The sequence below is a fragment of the Acartia tonsa genome, chromosome 7 (assembly GCF_053477335.1).
Source record: "Acartia tonsa isolate MP-2025a chromosome 7, ASM5347733v1, whole genome shotgun sequence".
NCBI lineage: Eukaryota > Metazoa > Arthropoda > Copepoda > Calanoida > Acartiidae > Acartia > Acartia tonsa.
Window position 1 is genome coordinate 35,470,468 of NC_137266.1, and position 19,673 is coordinate 35,490,140.

The window sequence follows — 19,673 nt, forward strand, 5'->3', positions numbered from 1 at the left end:
GTTAGAATTGTCCTATCGATTTGAAACTTTGCATGGTGATTCCTCTAGTAGTTCTGACACTATTTAAGTGTTAATATCCATTTGTCCTACCGTTTCAGTGCTTCGGTTTTATGGATGTTGTCATCCTTTTTTAATAGATTTATACGTGATAATATTTATGAGTACCTAACTATTTAAGTTGTTTACTTTTGATTCTATGGATGTTGTTTTCCTTGTCAAAAGCAAAGTTTTTTTTAAAAAGCTAAGCTTTTCTATAATTAGGGTCCGTCCGTCCGGGACAGTTAGCTCTTTTCTTTAATTTAAACAGGTTAGAATTGTCCTGTCGATTTCAAACTTTGCATGATTATTGATTATTCCTATAATAATTAGGTACGTAGCAACTCTAATTGTTACTATAAAGTCTGTACGTCCGTTTTTTTACTTTTTTGACAAAGATTTTACCTACAATTAAATTCTTTTTAACTGATTTTTTGACTACCGATTCCTATTACCACAAGGTACAATGTAGCTATTTTCTAAAATCGTTTGTCCTTCCGTTTCAGGACTTCGCTTTTATGGATGTGGTCATATACAATATGTATATTTTTAAAATCTTCGTAAACTAAGATATTACGTAAGCCCTAGTCTAACATAGAATTGCACAGCAAAACCGGCGTATAAATTAGTCTTCTTTTATGCAACAAAAATACGCTTCAATTTGGTTTAGTTGTAAACAAACTTTGGTCGAGTAAAGTGATTGCGTTAAGCAAAGAAAGTTATTTTTTTATTACAGAAAATAGTTAAACAAGATCAATTTTATCAACTAGTAGCAAAGTAAAAACCGGTTAATGATTTTTAAGCAAAAAAGTTAAATCACTAAATACGATTTTTCTTTGTTTGAAAGTACATTCTGTTATAAACCTTTTCTTTTCGAGAAATTTTTTTGACAAACTTAATTACTAATTACCGTAGTTTGTTTAGCTGTGAAATAGCAAAATGTTTTTATTCTATAATACCTAACAATTTAATTTCATAGATTTTAATTCATTTTTTGTACGAGTGACTTCACAACTGCTGTTGGAGGCTTTTACATTAAAGTTTATTTTGTTAAATAGCCTAAAACCATCGAAAGAAAGATAAAAAGCTTCAACTACAAAGCCTTATTTGTAGTATTACTTGATTTAACGAGTTTTCATAAGCAAACGTTTTTTATATTCTTTATTTGATTATTTTACTATAATTTTTTACTATAATATTTATCGCACTCTTTTAGACAACTTTCCGTGGATAATAAAATTAAAATTTATACGATTGGTCCAAGGTTTTTTAGACATTTAGGGCCAAAGGCCCTTGCTAGCAAAACTAGTATTCATCTTATGATTTTATTTAAATATTCGTGGAAAATTGTCTGTAATACAATGCATACATCATTTTTAGTATGGCTGAGAACCGGTATTTATCCAGCGGATATTTAATCTGTTTCAAAGCCATACTGGAAAATACCTGTTTATTAGCATATTTATCACAGGTTATTAAATTCTAATCTTTTCTACAATTATAGTTTTTTTGTTTCACCTAGAAGCGTTAAGATTAAATAGGTATCTTTTTTGAGGTACTGTAGTGTGTTTTTCTTTTAAAATGTATGATTTTTTCATGCTTTTTAGGTCTTTAAATTTCTTTAATTTTATGTTATTTGGCTGTTTTCGTCCTTGTTAGGTCTTTTGCATTCCTTTATCTTGTTTAATTTGGCTGGAACATGATTGATCAGATTAATTTCAGAGAAACTTGAAAATGACGCAACCAAATCCGAGTGGTAAGTAGAACTTCTTTGGGACATAGTACAGTTTACGGTAAAATGTTTTTATAAATCGACAGATAGTAAGAACTAGGGAGGGAGAGGACATTGAGCTGTTTATCAGTAGTACTAGTCCCCGAAGTTTTAAAATAGCGTTGCCTTATTCGTTAAATAAACAATTTTGGGGATTTTAACTGTGTTTTGATTGGTTGGTTCATTAAGTTGAGTTTGAACCACTGATTTTAATCTATAGAAGGAGTAATTTTGTGTATCATCATTGGGGTTGTACATCTTTTATCGGCCATTGTGATGTCCCTTTAGATCCCTGATTATGAAATGATAAGATCTTGACAGACAGACAGACAGATGAATATATTTACATGTAATTGTATTGTTATAATTGGTACTACCGGTTACGCTCCTAGAGGCCCCCCTCACTTTCAATTGTAGTTTTTAAAAAAGAGTTAGTTTGATATATTTTTGGTCGGTGTACTTTTTTCTAAGGATTTCTTCCTCTTGGGAAGGTAGATTAAACCTCCCCCCAAAATAGTTAAAAATCTTCCCATTACCAATGAAGAGCTGCCCTGTAAAGGAGAACCATATTGGTTAAGTGGTTAGCGATATCCTTTGTTACATTCACACAGATCTTGTTAATCCTTGTCAATGAAGTGCTACCCTGCAAAGGGGAACCATATCGGTTAAGTGGTTAGCGAGATCCTTTGTTACATTCACACAGATCTTGTTAATTTATTATTATAATTGGCTTATGAAATTTGCAACAAATGTCTGGCACCGCAAAGAGTACGTATTTTATCTAGCTTCTTATGCATTATTGCTTTTTAAAAGCTAAGCTTTTCTATAATTAGGGTCGATCCGTCCGTACTTCCGTCACAGAAAGTTAGCTCTTTTCGTTAATTTAAACAGGTTAGAATTGTTCTATCGATTCCAAACTTTGCATGATGATTCCTATAGTAGTTAGGTACAATTTAGAAAGCGTAGCAACTCTATAAACAATACCAGAATGTCCGTACGTCCATTTTAAACATGTCGATTTTTAACTTTTTTGACAAAAAAAATTTTACGATTCTCCTGATTTTTTGAAAACTGATTCCTACTACAACAAGGTACAATGTTATAAGCGAAGCATATCTTTAAACAAGTCCCAAAAATGTAACTATGTCCTTAAACATTATCATCTATTTATGCAGTTTTGCAACAAATTTTCTTAAAATATTGTTTGTACTGATGCATTTATATTCTGATTATTCAGTTCTGACACTATACAAGTGTTAATGTCCGTGTGTCCTATCGTTTCAGAGCTTCGCTTTTATGAATGTTGTCATCCTTGTTTCATATTATTTATAGTCTTATTCCTGCTGGTTATATATATAATTATCAATATATTGTAGTAAGGTTTATAAAGCGGGTTGGTTTTGGGATATTATTTTAGATATAACTCTTGGGATGGTTTTAAGCTCTTTTTCTGCTCATCGATCTCTTTCTCTACGAATTCAGAGACTTTACATGATAGGGGCGAAACCGCTAGTCAAAACATATTTGTAATTGGACACTAGCCTATAAAGTTGTTTGTATTTAATTTTAAAGGTACGCTTCCTTAACATTTTACCGTGAACTTTTCTGGATACACCAACCTCGTACATATCTCGGATAGGGAAAGCTATCCTAGAAAGCTAATTGTAAAATTAAAATTTATTCCGAACATGCCCAAGTACGTCTAACTGTTTATTTGTGTTGGGGGGGGGGGGGGGGGTATATATCTTTGGTGTAAGAATGATAGGGCTCAATAAATTTTGCCCTAGAAGTAAAGGGGTAGTTGCACGAAATGCATTTAAACTTAAATATAGTGAACCGCATAATTTTTTCCTATTTAATATGATTTAAACTACAACTATAAATCTTGTGATATTTGCATTTAAATGGTTGTCTTTTTTTCCACCAAAACAGCGTGACGACAATTTTAGTGGTGCCAAATTGTTTGTTGTTTCTTGTAGTACAAAATTTCATACCTATGTCAAACGGTATTCTTGTAACTCATGCTTGAAATCATTTTTTGAAATGCACTTCATGCAACTATCCCTTTATATTTTTAAATGTAAAATAAAATTACTTTATTTATGATTTTAAAAAAATATTATAGGATAATAAATAGGATCAATTTCACGAATATTTATCTCTTATTCTGAATTATTGTACGGCAAAACTGCATTTAGGGTGTGTTCGTCTGTGTGTGTATCCAAGTTAATAGCTATAGGCAGCGTTTATTAAAAGCAAGGATGACAACATCTTTAAGTAGCGAAACACCACAAATGGTAATTAGACCAACGGACAAAGTGAGTTATAGAGCAAAAATAAATATCTACATGTAAAAGTAAAAAGTCCATAGCATTTTACCTTAAAAATATGTATTTGTATGATCGACAGACTGACGGACCAAGTAGGTTAAGGGTGTCCCATAGTGTAGTGGTTGGCGCACTACGCTGCGGTTGGGAGAAACCGAGTTCAAGTCCCCACATAGACTTTGCACTTGGTTGATAAATGCTGTTGCAATTTGTCAGATTATGATCACGCAACCTTCCCTAAGATGCCCTAGGGTTGTAAGGGGGGAGATTTGTAGGAAGTTAGGATTCTACAAATCAAGCAGCTCTAACCATGCTTTCCCTCATCCATGCTCCTCGTATAAGAGTGCCATTAATTAGGGTGGCCTAATAATGGAACACCTGCCAAAACTCTAGGCAAGGGTGATGTAATAATTGAGTAGCTTCCACGAGAATTGCGGGTCAGCTTGTAATGTATCATAGAATACAATCAGCTGTGCGCGAAGCTTACCAATCTAAGATTGGCCAAAGTATTCTCACTTCCAGTCTCCGTGTGCCTCTGAGTCCTAACTTCAGAGAATCATTGCTACAACAACAACCAAGTAGGTTAAAAACTGAATGCTTATTATATTGAATCTTCACAAAAAGTTTCAGCCATTCATTATTGATCTTCTTGGCATTACTGAATACCTGCCGAGAAGATCACTATATCCCTATACCGTTTCTTATTGACAGACGGACTTCGAATTGTAGAGAATTTATTAGTATAATTTTATCCAGGGGTGCAGCCGATTTTTTTTCTTTAGTCTTCAATCAAAAGGGTTACTTCCATTAGAGAATTTAATTCTTGTCAACAGTATTTAGGGGAAAAAAATATTTTTTATTTTCCCAAATGCCCTACCTATAATTTAAAGTAGGTATAATAGTTTTTTTTGTCCGTTAACAGTTCGCTAACCACTGAACAACTGAGTTCTTCATAGAAGCTTTAAATAGGTCTTGGAGTTGATTTTTTGGATATTTTGTACTAGCACAAGTGATTAATAGATAAAAGAGATAAAAAGTTGTATTTTTCCATGTTAATTAAAGATGTACTAAAGTTAATTAAAAAATATTCTAAATAAGAATTAACAAAAATCCAGAAATGTGTAGGTTGAATATTTAACATAAAAACAATATTAGTTTATTTTCGTCAATTAGTAAATGAGACAAATATGTTAAAACAAATATAACATTTTCATTAATTTTGTTATAAACGTTGCTACATTATAATTTGAAATATCCGTACGTTTGTATGTAGGAAGCTTTTATACTAGATAGATGGCTGAAATATAGGATGAAGTTTTCCTTTACCAATTAGTTCCTTTTTTTATATAAAGTAGTAAGCCTTTTTTGTCTTTTAGAAAAGGATCTCTCTAACCTCTGAACCGATATGGATCCTCTGCTTGACATTTCTTAGAATATATATTATATTAAGAGCGTCGTTACTTATGGATGTAGTCATCCTTAATTTTCTTTATTTTTTTCAATTATCTTTGCATTGAATATATATTGAAACTAAATAATCTTATTTATATAAACGAAATATTTATCCTAAAAGATTGATCTGCTTTTAAGTGCCCTGATATTCAGGGCTTTGGCTTCGGTCGGTACGAATTAGGGTTTACATGGTGAAAGTTGGCTCAGGCTTTTTTTGATTTTGGGTGTTGTTCCTATGTTCCTACTAGCCGCTAAGCAACCTTGAATTCGCAAGGCTTGTTTTGTCTGCGGCATGAATGCAACTGCGGTTTGCGATAATAAAAATGGCATCATCAAAGAATCGTGGATGGGTTTGGGGCAGCAGCTTCTTTGATTGAGGGTGTTCTGCGGCTTATAGGGTTGTCTTGTATGAGACTGACAGCTGATTATGTGACTTTGACAATCGAGTATTCTAACTAGAGAGAATAATCATTAATTATAGAGCATATTTTTTTTGTTGTTCTTTTGGTTAAATTAGGATTTTTACTTCAAGGAGTAGTTCCATCAAAGAATTTTTAAAAATATGTAAACACAGAGAAAAATAGGTTGCACCCTTTTGTATGGCCTAATCAAAGTTTTGTAATGATTATTTCTATATCTTTGTATTAGTTGCTACGCCCCATGCCTATGGGGAATGCGGGAATGTCAGGAAGATAGCTTAAAACCACATCAAGACATTTGCCAACCTTCTCTAAAAAGTATAATCAATTAAAGCCTCTTATTTTCGAAATCTTTATTTTCAGACACAAAACACAATATATCATGTTATATCTTTCAATCTTATAATCCTATAATATAAAAAAGGATTCAAAATGCATGGACATATATCTTTTTAACTCTTATTTTATACATCTTAATTGGAACTGATGATCTATTTTTATAGAGAAACATATGTATTCCGCAAATAAATAGTTAAAAAATTAAATGTGTGTATACATATAATAATAATTATAATATAAAGTAGTAAGCTTTTTTTGTCTGTAGCGAAGGATCACGCTAACCGTTGAACCGTTATGGTTGTTCTTTGCAGTAAAGCTTCTTACAGGTCTAGGGAAGGTTTTTAAATATTTTGGGGGAGGGTATTTCCACCACCCCCCCCCCCTTTAAAAAAATGAAATCGAAAAGGGGGGGGGTAAACTTTTCACACTCCCATCTTAGGTGCCCCTAGAGGCTTCTAGGGGCGTAGTCGCTAGTCTAATATATTAAGTAGTAAGGTTTTATGTTTTTAGCTTAAGATTTCCATAACAACTGAACAGTTGGAATTTTCAAATTCAGTGATGCTTCACATGGCTCCTTTGATGGCTTTAGGCCATTATTTTTTCAGATTTAAGTCTTAAGAGGGTTTTAAACTATTTTACTAGCCCTTCTCTGCCTCTAAGAATACATAGCCCCTAGAGGCTAGGGTCGTAGCTGCTAGAGGCTAGGGTCTAAAATGTAATAATCTATTATTAATCTATTTAGAAGGTGTGCAGAGCCGACTCTTTCCAACAGTCTACATTCACAGAGGGCTATGTGGAATCAATCTGAAAATTCAATGTCTGTATATAGGTAATTTAATGATTTAAAAAAGGAATATAGTTTTCACTTCTTCCATCAATTCAAACAAAATTCCAATGCTTTCCCACCAAGCCTAATCAATCTAGGACACAAGGTTTGTATATCTTTACATGAAATGAAGTCTTCATATAAGTTCGAAAATGCATAAGTTTTCATGAAAACTAATCCTGTTGTACCAAATATTTATATCAAGAAAACTGATAAATTGTATCCTTAATTTGCTAAAATTTTTAGATTTGACTAATTTGTCCTTAAAAATAGAATTTGTTAATATTTGAAAAGTTGAGAGTTCAACATCTTTTATTTTTTTCAATAATAAAAAGTTTATTTCTCCAAAATTTTCTCGTAGACCTTTTGGTAGCAAATCTACCATTCAAAATTCACATATATGTCCGTCGGTCCGTCCATCTGTCTGAAACGATTAGGAGTAATCATGATTTTCTGGACTTCTAAACTATCTACACTATATGTTTCTTTTGTTACATATCTTCATATATTTTTTTGTTTTGTTTTTATGGTTGTTGTCATCCTTGTAACACATATTCCAGTATGGCATCGAAATATATAAATATCCACTTGATTGGAACCGGTTACAGCCATACCAAAAAAATTATGAATAGCATCGTATTACAGACAATTTTAACGAATATTAAAACAAAAATCATAGAATAAATATCAGTTTTGTTAGCCCAGGCCTTCGGCTCCTCGGGGTTAACAAAACTAGTTTTCATTTTGGTATTTGTGGAAAGATTTCTGTAATTCTCTACTATATGACATAATCATTCTTATTTTTTTCTTTTAATTTAGGTATAACCTATGTCCTGGTGAACATAGTAGCTATGCTCATTGCCAGGTATGTATTTAAGAATGATAGTCAACCTGAAAAAAATATTTTTTGCCTTTAACTTTTCCGCCAATAAAAAACCGTTCCATTAGAAGAAAACGGCAAAGCTACTATATAACTTTCCTTCCATTAGGGCTTCTACAGCGATTAATTTCCGTTGGATTAGGACTGTTTCTCAGCTAAACTGAAAAATCCTTTATCTTTATGTATTACATACAGTTTTTGAAGTCCCGGGCTATCAAAACTGGTTTTTCACTTTAAAATCAGTTTGCTGTCTATGATATGATGCGATTAATATCAACTATGCCATTTAAAAATTCAGTTCAGCCGATGAATAGACAGACATACGGAAATTTTGAATTATAGAGTAGCTTTGCTACTAAACACGCACAAAAAAATGATATTTATTTTATTTAGTATGATGATTGGTAATCCACAGCGGTACTTGAACTATGAGAGCCTCAGAAATCAACTTTCTGCTGATAAAAGGTAATAGTGTAGAGTATTTTTTTAAATTGTGAACTTTAAAAGCTGTTAAGGGCCTAACGGTGGAACATATAGATTATGCTCTCCCAAAGTTTTAATTAACAACTTATTTTCCACGTGTTTTCTTCTAAGAAGCTTTCCCTGTGCATCCTTAGGCCATCTTGGCAATTCTAGATAAATTACAGGCCTCTAAACTCATTGTGTTGGCATTACAAGTATACAAGTATGATCATTCGTTTGGCAGGTAGCAGTATAGGTTTTTGGAGATAATCGTTACCAGGAACATGTTAATGTAAACTGCACTAGATCCCAAAAATACAAGGATACAACATTCATAAAAGCAATGTATTGACATACGGATAAAGTGAGTTATAGAGCAGATGTTTAGTTTCGTGATCATAAAAAAGTTAGGAAATTAAAGATGAGGTAAATGATCACGAAACCTTTATCAAAATAGATTGTCATTTTTAGCATGCCTGAGAGATAGGCGGACTATGTGTTGTTGTAAACTGGATGCTGAAAAAATAGGATCTTCACAGCTGCTTATCTTAAGTAGCAGCCGAGAAAATGCATAAATTTCTATCATTTAGTTATGTAATAAAAAGTACGTGGCTAACCTTTAAAATATCTTTTTAGTATTGAGAACAGTACTGAAGCAAGCCTTGAAGATGATGTACCTTCTTTGACTTTACAGAATAAGGTGGCAATATGAATTAGTTAATTACTAGGACGGAATTAAATAAGGATGTAGTGGACAAATGCTAATTATATAGTAATTACGCTACAAAAATTCTCCAAATACTTCAATATTTGACAAATTGATTAATTTGTTAATAATGTTAAGATTTATGAATTATTTTATTGTCTCAAATATAAATCTGCTGATTAAAATAATTTTCTAAAATATAAACAAATATTTTGTACCTAGTTGATTTTAACATATTTTTCTATAAAATATTTTTTCTAGATGGATGAAATAACGGAGCATGCTATTTTGGAAATTGGTTCTAATGGTATTGAAAGTAAGAAGTTTATTTATATAAAGCTTCACTGTAAAGGCGAGGTATTTCAGTTTGATGGTTAGTAGGATTTTTAGTTTAGACAGACAAAGTGGCTTTGCCCCTAGCTTCAAGGGAATTTGCCCAAAGCTTATTTTTTATTTTAAAAGTAAAATGACGTTTTTAAAATCTCAATTTGCAACTCACATCTAAAAATAAACCCTTTAAACTTCTTTAGTTGATACAAGTAGTTTTGTTTTTTTAGAGGGGATTTCACATCACTTTTATCTATTGGACTTTAATTACCCCATACAAAATAGCCTTAAACTTAGCAAAACTTTACTTAGAATTAAAGATTGTTTGTTTTCGAGATCATTCGAGATTTGGTTCGAATCTCTACCTAACCCAGTCATAACTAAATGCGTTTATTGTTTTACCTTTACCTGTGTCACATGCGAGACATTAAAGGTAAGGCGCAACTTATCATGTACAGAAGGGACTTCCAGTGAAAGGTCTTGCAATCAAATTGGTTTGTTGGCTATACCTTATTTGTATCATCAACCATTCCCAAATTTATTTATTATGTTTACCAACATCCAGTTAGCCTAGCCTTGAGACTCGGGGTGGAAGGGGCTATATTTGACTCAATCTTTTAGTTTTTCTTTAATGGATTTTTTTCTCATTAAAACATATTTTCTAATTCTAATGTTTTCTTTTTGATATATTAGTTTTGGTTGAATCCTTGTTCATGATTGTTGTTTCATCTATTCTTATCCATGGAATTAGAACAGTAAGTAGAATTATTTATCGCATCGCAATATAGACAGCTTTCCGTGGATAATAAAATAAAAAGATATGAGATTAAAACCAGTTTTGTAAGCCCCGAGGGGCCGAAGACCGGGGCTCAAAAAACTGGCATTAATTTTATGATTTTTGATGTATTATTCATGGAAAATTGGTTGTAATAGAATGCTATACATGATTTTTCAGTATGGCTGGGAGGGAACTGGTTCAAATCCGGTGGATATTAATCGGTTTTGAAGTTATACTGGACACAGCAAGCTTTATATGACAATGGTACACTACGCAGATGTCATCTAGAGCTAGCACTTTTTAGCTTAAACAAGGATGAAAACATCTATAGGTAACGATGAACAGATTTATAATTACTAGTTAGGAAAACTATCGGCTAAAACCCCCATATCTAGGGGATCTGTATTGAAAGGTTAGAGAGGCGCTAGAAAATATATCTTAAAACTACTCCAAGACTTAAATCTGAAAATATATAGCCTAAAACTACCACAGGACCTATATGAAGCTCACCTAAAATAAAAAAAATAACCTAATTGGTGCGGTGTTTATAAGTTGATGAAAACAATTTTCCATTCCCCTTTCCCTTAAAATTCCTTTGTTTAATATCTCCACTAGTTTAGAGCCCCTATAAGTAGCCAATGAGTAATACTTTTTCCCCACAGTACAATAAAATTTCTAAATATGTGATTAAATATTTATTTATATCATGACGAAAGTTTTATTTCGAAAAAGAGGGCATTTCAGCTGTCGTTGGGGGGGGGGGGAACACATCTGCCCTCAAATATTAGTTTAGATTTTTTCGCTTGTTGGTTATACGTTATACCTGAAAATTACCTTCATAAGACTTGACCTCAGATGGGCTATATATGAGCTATAAGGTGTCTATAGAAATAGAAGCATCTTGCCATGCTTTACAAATAAATCTACACAATCTAGGGTCTATCTCCTATAGTTCCAGTATTTTGTTCATACTAGGCTTAGTTTTTAGACGTTTTACTCGTACAAAGTACTTAAAATATCAGAGATAGACCCCAGATTGAGTCGAGTTTTTTTAAAGCATTTCGAGACGTTTCTATATACTCCTTAATATCAATTATTATAGCTCATACATAGCCCAACCGAGTTCAAATGTTAGGAATGTAATTTGTCATTTTTGAGAAAACTTAGTCTTCTTTAAATGATCATTTATTTTAGGAAAAAGCCACCTTTATCTTCCCCTGGGTTGTTGTAAATGTGCTGGTCACAATCGCCAACTTTATTGGTATGATGGTCAAGTATGCGGTACTTACCTATGCTGGAGTTCTAGAGGTAATAATATTGGTATGATAGTCAAGTATGCTGTACTTACCTATGCTGGAGTTCTAGAGGTAATTATATTGGTATGATAGTCAGGTATGCTGTACTTACCTGTGCTGGAGTTCTAGAGGTAATAATATTGGTATGATAGTCAAGTATGCTGTACTTACCTATGCTGGAGTTCTAGAGGTAATTATATTGGTATAATGGTCAAGTATGCTGTACTTACCTGTGCTAGAGTTCTAGAGGTAATTATATTGGTATAATGGTCAAGTATGCTGAACTTACCTGTGTTAGAGTTCTAGAGGTAATTATATTGATAAATGGTCAAGTATGCTGTACTTACCTATGCTGGAGTTCTAGAGGTAATTATATTGATATGATGATCAAGTATGCTGTACTTGCCTATGCTGGAGTTCTAGAGGTAATTATATTGGTATAATGGTCAAGTATGCTGTACTTACATATGCTTCAGTTCTAGAGGTAATTATATTGGTATAATGGTCAAGTATGCTGTACTCTCCTATGCTGGAGTTCTAGAGGTAATTATATTGGTATGATGGTCAAGTATGCTGTACTTACCTATGCTGGAGTTCTAGAGGTAATCATATTGGTATGATGGTCAAGTATTCTTTACTTACCTGTGCTAGAGTTTTAGAGGTAATTACTAATTATATTGGTATGATGGTCAAGTATTTTTAATAAGCATATATTTTTTAATCAAAACTTATAAAAGACAGCCATTTTTTCCCTTAATTTCGTAAAGTTGGGGTTTTTGTTGAAGTCAAATGCTTTTATTAAGTCAAATGGTTCATTTATATATAAATTTGATTATAATTAAGGACACTTTGACTTAACAGAGCATTTGACTACAACCCAACACTTAACTTTACGGAATTACGCCAAAAAAATACCTCTTGGTAAATCCTTTCTTTTATTTATTATAAATTATTTTTAGATGATTATCACAGTTCTGTTCTTGCTCATCACTTCTTATTTTATTTTGAGGTAAGATTTTTATGGTACTTTCCCATAAAGTGCCTATTGAGCACTGAACCCCCCTCTCTTTTTAAAGGAATTGAAAAAAAAGGGTTTGGTGTATATTTTCTTATCACTAACCCCTGCGTTGCCTGTACTCAATATAACCTAACCCAATGGATATTTTTTTTCTGTGTATCTGAATACTAACTTTAGAGATTCAGTGCTTACATAAACTACCCTAACCTAATCGGCAATCATTAACTTTACCTAACCTGAAGAACCCATAAAAAAATACTGTGAAAATATGACGAAACCCGAAACTTGGTTTTCTTTCCATGATTGAATAACTTTTAAATTGTTTTTACCCTTTTTAGTGTGTATTCCTACTATCAACTGTTGAAGATCAGAAAGGCTAAAGTGATTAGTTTCCTCAACAATGAGTTCCAAGCTGAAACAGGTAAGATATTCCAGGAAGGAATGGTCTGTTCATTACACTAGTCCCGAAATTTTATAATAACATTTTCCTCTTCGTTGGATCAACAACTTTAAGGACTTTTATTGAATTTTGGTTGGGTTGTTCATTAAGTTGAGTGTCCAACCGCTTCAACCACTAATTGTAATCTACTTTGGGAGTTTAATTTAGTACATCAATTTATCGGCCATTGTCTTATCCCTTTAGGTCCCTGAAGTGAATATATGTTTTTCTCGTATTCATTCGAATCCGGTGGATAGGAACCGGTTCTCATCCATACGAAAAAAACTATGTCTATCATCCAGCTTTCTACGAATATAGAAATGTACAATCATAAGATTAAAACTGTACATTCTGTATCCGCGGAAAGCGGTTTATAATACGATGAAAGAAATAACTAATATTTTACAGGTACCGGATACCACATCCTGATAGAAGAGGATATGGGCCATGATAATCCTCCAGCATACTCAGGTATATTTCACCTAGTTAGTCTGGCCAAAACCTGGATATGTCTAGATAATCTCGCTGAAATTTAATTTATTTGGGGGGGTGTTGCCGTTGGAGGATAATAACCTCAACAAAAAATGACATTGTGCCAAAAAATTTCTATTAAAACTATGGTGTTCTGTTTTGGGGTAAATTTGTTATAGGGCGGGGTGTTATAAAATGTTTGATTGAGGATATTAACCCCCCCCCCCGCACCCACCCAATAAATACCACATAAATAAACTGGTGTTCTTGTATTTTTATTACATTAGTTTGTATAATTTGCCAAGTCTATAAAATTGTATGTAAAAATATGAAATATGTATTTCTGTCACATTTTTTTTAGGGAAAAAGAAAATTACTTTTGCTTACATGTTTAAGTTACGTAGGTACTTAAAACTGTTCAGATTATAATTAGGTATTAGAAAATAATGATCTAAATAGATTATATATTTAAGTACTTCTTCAGTTTAAGACAACAATAATTATTAATGCTAGCAATTATCCTTAGTTTTATTTAAGTGATGGTACCTTCCCGCCCTCTCTTACTTTTTCGTTTAAAGTTTGCAATATATATGATTTAATAGATCTTAGCCTTTCAAATTGTATGGATCTTAGTAATTTTATATGCTGCTTAATTTTAAAGTAAAATTAAAATCTTATGCGGAGAGGAGTAATTATATTTTTTAATTCCATTGGTATAAGGCAATTAAGTGCAACTGCATGCACTTTGGAAATGCTGTTAGAGGGGTTTTGGATGGTCCAATCGTTTTATAAGGATACTACTAATACTATATTACACCAATTAAAAGTACTTTTAGATTTACACTGTTTAATTATTTTCAGATTTGGCTCATTCATCAAGAACTATTCCATTCACTGAAAAGGTATTAAAAGAGCAGCTACTCTGTAATTAGTATTACTACGTCACCACGAACGTTTCTCCAACTTCAATTGATTATGTGATTGTTGTGCCGTTTTTCTATGATCCATGTAGCATAGCTACTCTGTAATAGCCCCTGATGTATGTATGTATGGCTTACATTGCAAGCTGACCCGCAATTCTCATGGAAGCTTCTCAATTATTATATCACACTAGCCTAGAGTTTTGACAGGTGTTCCGTATTAAGCCACCCTAATTAACGGCACTCTCATATGATTGATAAGCATAGACGAGCTGGAAAAGCACAATGTAAGTTGCATTGATAGGTATAATCCTAAAACAAATCTCCCTCCTTACAACATATAATAAGTTTTCATTGTTTATAATTTATGTGCTTCGCTCCTTTGGATGTCTTTTTCCTTTAATATAAACTTGCTGCTATCTCTCTATTGCGTGGGTTATTTTTATAAAATAATATTTATAATTTAGAGTTTAAATTAATGCTGTAAGCCTCAGTTTAAAAAAAATTTAATACACTGTGTATGGGGAAAAAAGTAGTTTGACTAAAAAATTATGCAAGAAGAAAAACGCTGTCCGATATAAATCCAATGTGCTTTTTCTTGGAAGAAATATAATTTTTCATGCTTAAGGAAATTTTTTACATAAAAAATGGTCTACAATACGCTAATTATTACTTTTAAATTGCTAATTTGAATTTTTTATTTTTTAAATCTAATGTTTTCAAAGATGCTTTGCTAAGGCCGTGAAAAGAACTTAACTATAAGACACATTTTAAAAAAGGAGCACTTTGGATATTATTTACTTATTGATTATTGATATTGTAACTTTGAAGAATTATTTAAACAAGAGTTATATAAAGAAATTTGATACAGTATGATTATATATTACTGAACAAAGGTAAATGCTCAAAAATCCCTCAAAATGCTGTTAAAAATATACAATTTAGTTTTGTTTGTTCCATTACTACATAACATTTGATATTTGCTTCCAACTATTTTCTACCGCAATAGTGGATAGATCTGGAGACACGAGTTTCAGACCCTTGAAGCAAATATCAAAATGTTTAGTAGTAATGGCCAGAACGAAACTAAATTTGCAGATTTTGAACAATATTTTGAGGGATTTTTGAGCCTTTACTTTACTTTTGTTCAGTAATATATGATCATACTGTACTTGTATCTTTAAACTTCTTTCGAATGTTTTTCTTATCATCTTATAAGGAGATCTTATTATTCGATACATATTATTATATGAATGTTACAGTTTAATAAAATATGTTTAATCTGTTAATGGTGTAAATATAAAATGAAATCCTTAATTCTTCTAATACTTTGTTTCGAGAAAGTCATATTAAGAGCAATTATCATGAACATACTACTATATTTTCAATTATGAAATTAGTCTTTCATATTATGTCTAATTTATACTGCCGCCGCCAAAACTTATATGATGAGAATTATGATATAAAATTTACATAAAAGTAAACATTTTCTGAATTTTTTTTGAAGATAAGAAAATTAGAGCCTTTTAAACTTACCCACAAATAAAGAATGTTAAATAAAAAGGTGAAGGAAACAAATTATGCCTCTGGCTCATTGATAGTCATGAATTCTTTGCCAAACACTAAATTTTCTAACCATTTAGCTTTAATAGGAGTTGAGATGATAAGGGGGTTGGGGCGTTCAACGTCCCTCCCAAACAACCAATTAAGGTACGAAAATGGGTCCGACTTTTAAGGGTTAAGATCACATTATCATTTTTTTTATCTATTTTCAGACTGTGCCAATGACAGAAGAAGAGGATAAGAACAAAGAGAACGTGCTCTACGTGCAATTGTGAGGTCAAATCAGGGAGAGAGGGAACATGGGACTGTAAATTATACTGGTACCCAAAGTTTCATTATCACATTATCTTATTCGTTGGCTCCCATTCATAATTTCAACATTTAAACCAGAATTATATAAATATTATTGTTAGTGGACAGAGTGACTCAAAAATCAGCCATGTGACGTCATAAAAATGAGGACGATGAGAAGAGAATTGGGAAAGAAAATCCCTAAAAAAGATATGGATAATACACTTATTTTATGACGTCACATGGCTGATTTTTCAGTCACTTTGTCAACTTACATTATTTATAAGCTTCATTAATGAACAGGATTAAGACAATGTATAGTAGAAATGAGAGCTTAATAGTTATTTTCGCAACGTATTATAGACAGCTTTACATGTATATTAATATAAAAATAATAAGATTAATACCAGTTTTTTTTATCCCCGGGCTAACAAAACTGGTATTAATTTTATAAATATCATTTTAATATTCATGGAAAATTTTCTTTAATACCATGCAATACATGATTTTTCAGTATGACTGAGAACCGGTTTTGAAGCCATACTGGATAATATGTTGCATATTGTAGAAAGGGGGGGGGGGTTAATGCAACCATCTCGTAATCAGTGAGCAAATGGCACTTAGAATTCGAATTTCGATCTAAACTTTTGCATGAGTAATCCTTGGTATGTCTATTTTCCTTAAATCGAACAAAAAGTTGGAAAAGTAACAGCTGGAGGCGCAACCGTTTAGCCGTTTTTTGCCTATTTTCATGGTAAAATCATCATCAATTACGTAGGAATCAACTTTTTAAAACATATTTATGGTTTAATTCATGTTAAATGATAGCAATAACCATTTTCAAAACTTCTAGTACCAACAGCTACCGTCTAGAACCGTTTGATAGCGTTTTGGAGTATTATGTGGAGATAGGTTTCGTGACTAATTTGCAATATAGATATCCAAAAAATGGCAAAATGGCTTAGCCGCCACCAGTTAGCCGTTACTTTTCCAACTTTTTGTTCGATTTAGGGAAAATAGACCTACCAATGATTACTCTTGCAAAATTTCAGATGGAAATTCGAATACTAAGTGCCATTTGCTCACTGATTACGAGATGGTTGCATTAACCCCCCCCCCCCCCCTTAAAAAAAGTTGTAGTATTCTGACAATATGGGAGTATGCAAACCATAGCACACAAGTAAAGCACCTAAAAGCAGTGTAAATACTAGATTTTATGTTCAAATATTGATTAATAATTTTTCTAAAATACTGTCACAATTCATTTCATTAAAGATCTATATATTTTCAAAACATTATTTAAGTATAGATCTTGTTTTATATAAACCAAAAAATTAATATTTCAAAAATTGCTTAAGTTATATGCTTTGGTTCATGCATACTCCCCTTAAAATAACATGCTCTAATTTGTGTATATTCCCTTTAACAATGACATTTATCAAAAACTTTGTAATCTAATGTGCCAAATTTATCGTAAAGTTTTTTTAGACACTTTAAATTTTGAAAATTTAATCTTAATTATAAAAGCTTGTAAAATAAATAACGTTGTACTATGTAATTTTTTTGTATAATTATATATATGTTTGTTAAAATAATCCAATATTTATTGTAAAATATAAAATTGTATCAATTATTTTCTAGATATTTAATTGTTTGTATATTAGTTATGTAGCAGGTTTCATGTTTGTGTGTTTCTATTTGGTATTAGTAATTCATTGAAAATGTTTTTCTTTTTTTTAGAGAACTTTTGAGTTCTGTTTGGTATGTTTCAAATTAATTTTGGGAGGGTAGGAAAGAAATAGAAAAAGAAAAGTTTCATGATAAAATTGTCATTCAAATAAAATACAATATTTAGGGGTTAGTATCTTTAGAAAAATAAGAGATTTTCCAGTATGTCTCCGAGACCTATAAATGTCAGCTGGATTTTATTCATACTGAAAAATCATTTATAGCATTGCATTACAGACAATTTTCCAGGAATATTAAATAATGTTGTTGTTTAATAAAAATCCTAAAATTAAAATCAGGTTCGTTAACAAAACTGGTTTGGATGTTATAATTTTCATTTTAATATCAGCGGAATACAGTGGCGTGCGAAGCACTTTGTCTAGGGGGGGGCATTTTGAAGATTTTGTAAAATTTTGCCCCCCCCTAAATCAAAGTGCCCCGGGGGGGGCACTTTGCTTTAGGGGGGGGCATTTTGATTATATATACTAATTTTAATTAAGGGCGTTTTAAGGGGTGGGATTATTTGATTATGGGCCTCCTAGTCCTTATCCCTTCTTCCCCATCCCTTCCCCCATCCCTATTTCCCATTTATATCCCCCACCTCTTCCCCCCCATCTCTTCCCCCCCCCATCTCTTCTAACCCCATCCCCTCTCCCCACCCTGCAATGACCGAAGGGAAGGGAGCTAGAAAGCATCTTCGAAACATAGTACAGAAGATAAATTAACCTTTACCCCCCCCCCCCTCCACCACAAAACATTTTTAATGGGTGGAAGGGGATGTTATAAAATCTCAGCAGGAAGGATGAATAACCCCATTAAAAAAAATTGGGGGGGGGGGGGTAGGGGATAAAAACACTCATTTTGGAAATAATTTACCAAAAATTAACCTAATACCTATGAAAAAATGATTTTAAATATTTCTTTATTGTATGACAACAAGGATGACAACATCTTTAAGTAGCAAAGCACAAAAACCAGTATAAGAATACAGACAAGTAGATTTAAAGAGCATCTGTTGAAATAAATATATTTTTTAGGTAGAAAAAGTCACAAATCCTTTTTCCTGTATGTTGTGTGATGACAGTCAAAGTAAATTACATACTGGATGCTCAAAACAGCGAAAAAAAATTTTTTTTAATATTATAATCTACAAAAAAAATTATCATACCATAAAAACCAAAGATATAATGAACTATGTAAAAAATAAAAAAAAATTACTTGTCCTTTCATTGTGATAAAAAGCAGAAACCATTTAGAAGGGCGCGAAGTGCAAATTTTTTTCTTCAAATATGCAGGGAGGGAGGGGTTTTTGGGCTATTTATTACACTAGTCCCCAATATTTCATAGCAGAAACCATTTGCAAGGGCGCGAAGCGCAAATTTTTTTCTTCAAATATGCAGGGAGGGAGGGGTTTTTGGGCTATTTATTACACTAGTCCCCAATATTTCATAGCAGAAACCATTTGCAAGGGCGCGAAGCGCAAATTTTTTTCTTTAAATATGCAGGGAGGGAGGGGTTTTTGGGCTATTTATTACACTAGTCCCCAATATTTCATAGCAGAAACCATTTGGAAGGGCGCGATCGCAAATTTTTTTCTTCAAATATGCAGGGAGGAAGGGGTTTTT

General features: G+C 32.2%; 1 protein-coding gene across 9 annotated transcripts; it reads left to right on the forward strand.

Moving 5' to 3' along the window:
- The first annotated feature begins 1,671 nt into the window (after window positions 1-1,671).
- LOC145323662 (uncharacterized) lies at window positions 1,672-17,953 on the forward strand. Of its 9 annotated transcripts, none has more exons than XR_013881049.1 (15): window positions 1,672-1,792; window positions 7,087-7,173; window positions 7,990-8,035; window positions 8,444-8,515; window positions 9,149-9,212; window positions 9,480-9,534; window positions 10,239-10,300; window positions 11,518-11,631; window positions 12,578-12,627; window positions 12,975-13,057; window positions 13,484-13,546; window positions 14,408-14,448; window positions 16,242-16,437; window positions 16,579-16,674; window positions 16,835-17,953. XR_013881049.1 is itself a non-coding variant. In XM_080166082.1 (13 exons), the coding sequence occupies exons 1-13, from the start codon at window positions 1,771-1,773 to the stop codon at window positions 16,302-16,304; spliced, it is 822 nt and encodes a 273-aa protein (XP_080022208.1). In that variant the 5' UTR covers window positions 1,672-1,770; the 3' UTR covers window positions 16,305-17,953. The 9 variants fall into 9 exon arrangements, 1 of the variants encoding a protein (XP_080022208.1); XR_013881047.1 differs by having other exon boundaries at window positions 16,608-16,674; XR_013881048.1 differs by having other exon boundaries at window positions 16,608-16,660.
- Window positions 17,954-19,673: the final 1,720 nt, after the last annotated feature.

Coding starts and splice junctions, on each gene's coding strand:
- LOC145323662 (XM_080166082.1), top strand. CDS start 1,771: ATGACGCAACCAAATCCGAGTG. Junction 8,516..9,148: donor CAACTTTCTGCTGATAAAAG/GTAATAGTGTAG, acceptor ATATCTTTTTAG/TATTGAGAACAGTACTGAAG. Junction 10,301..11,517: donor TTATCCATGGAATTAGAACA/GTAAGTAGAATT, acceptor CATTTATTTTAG/GAAAAAGCCACCTTTATCTT.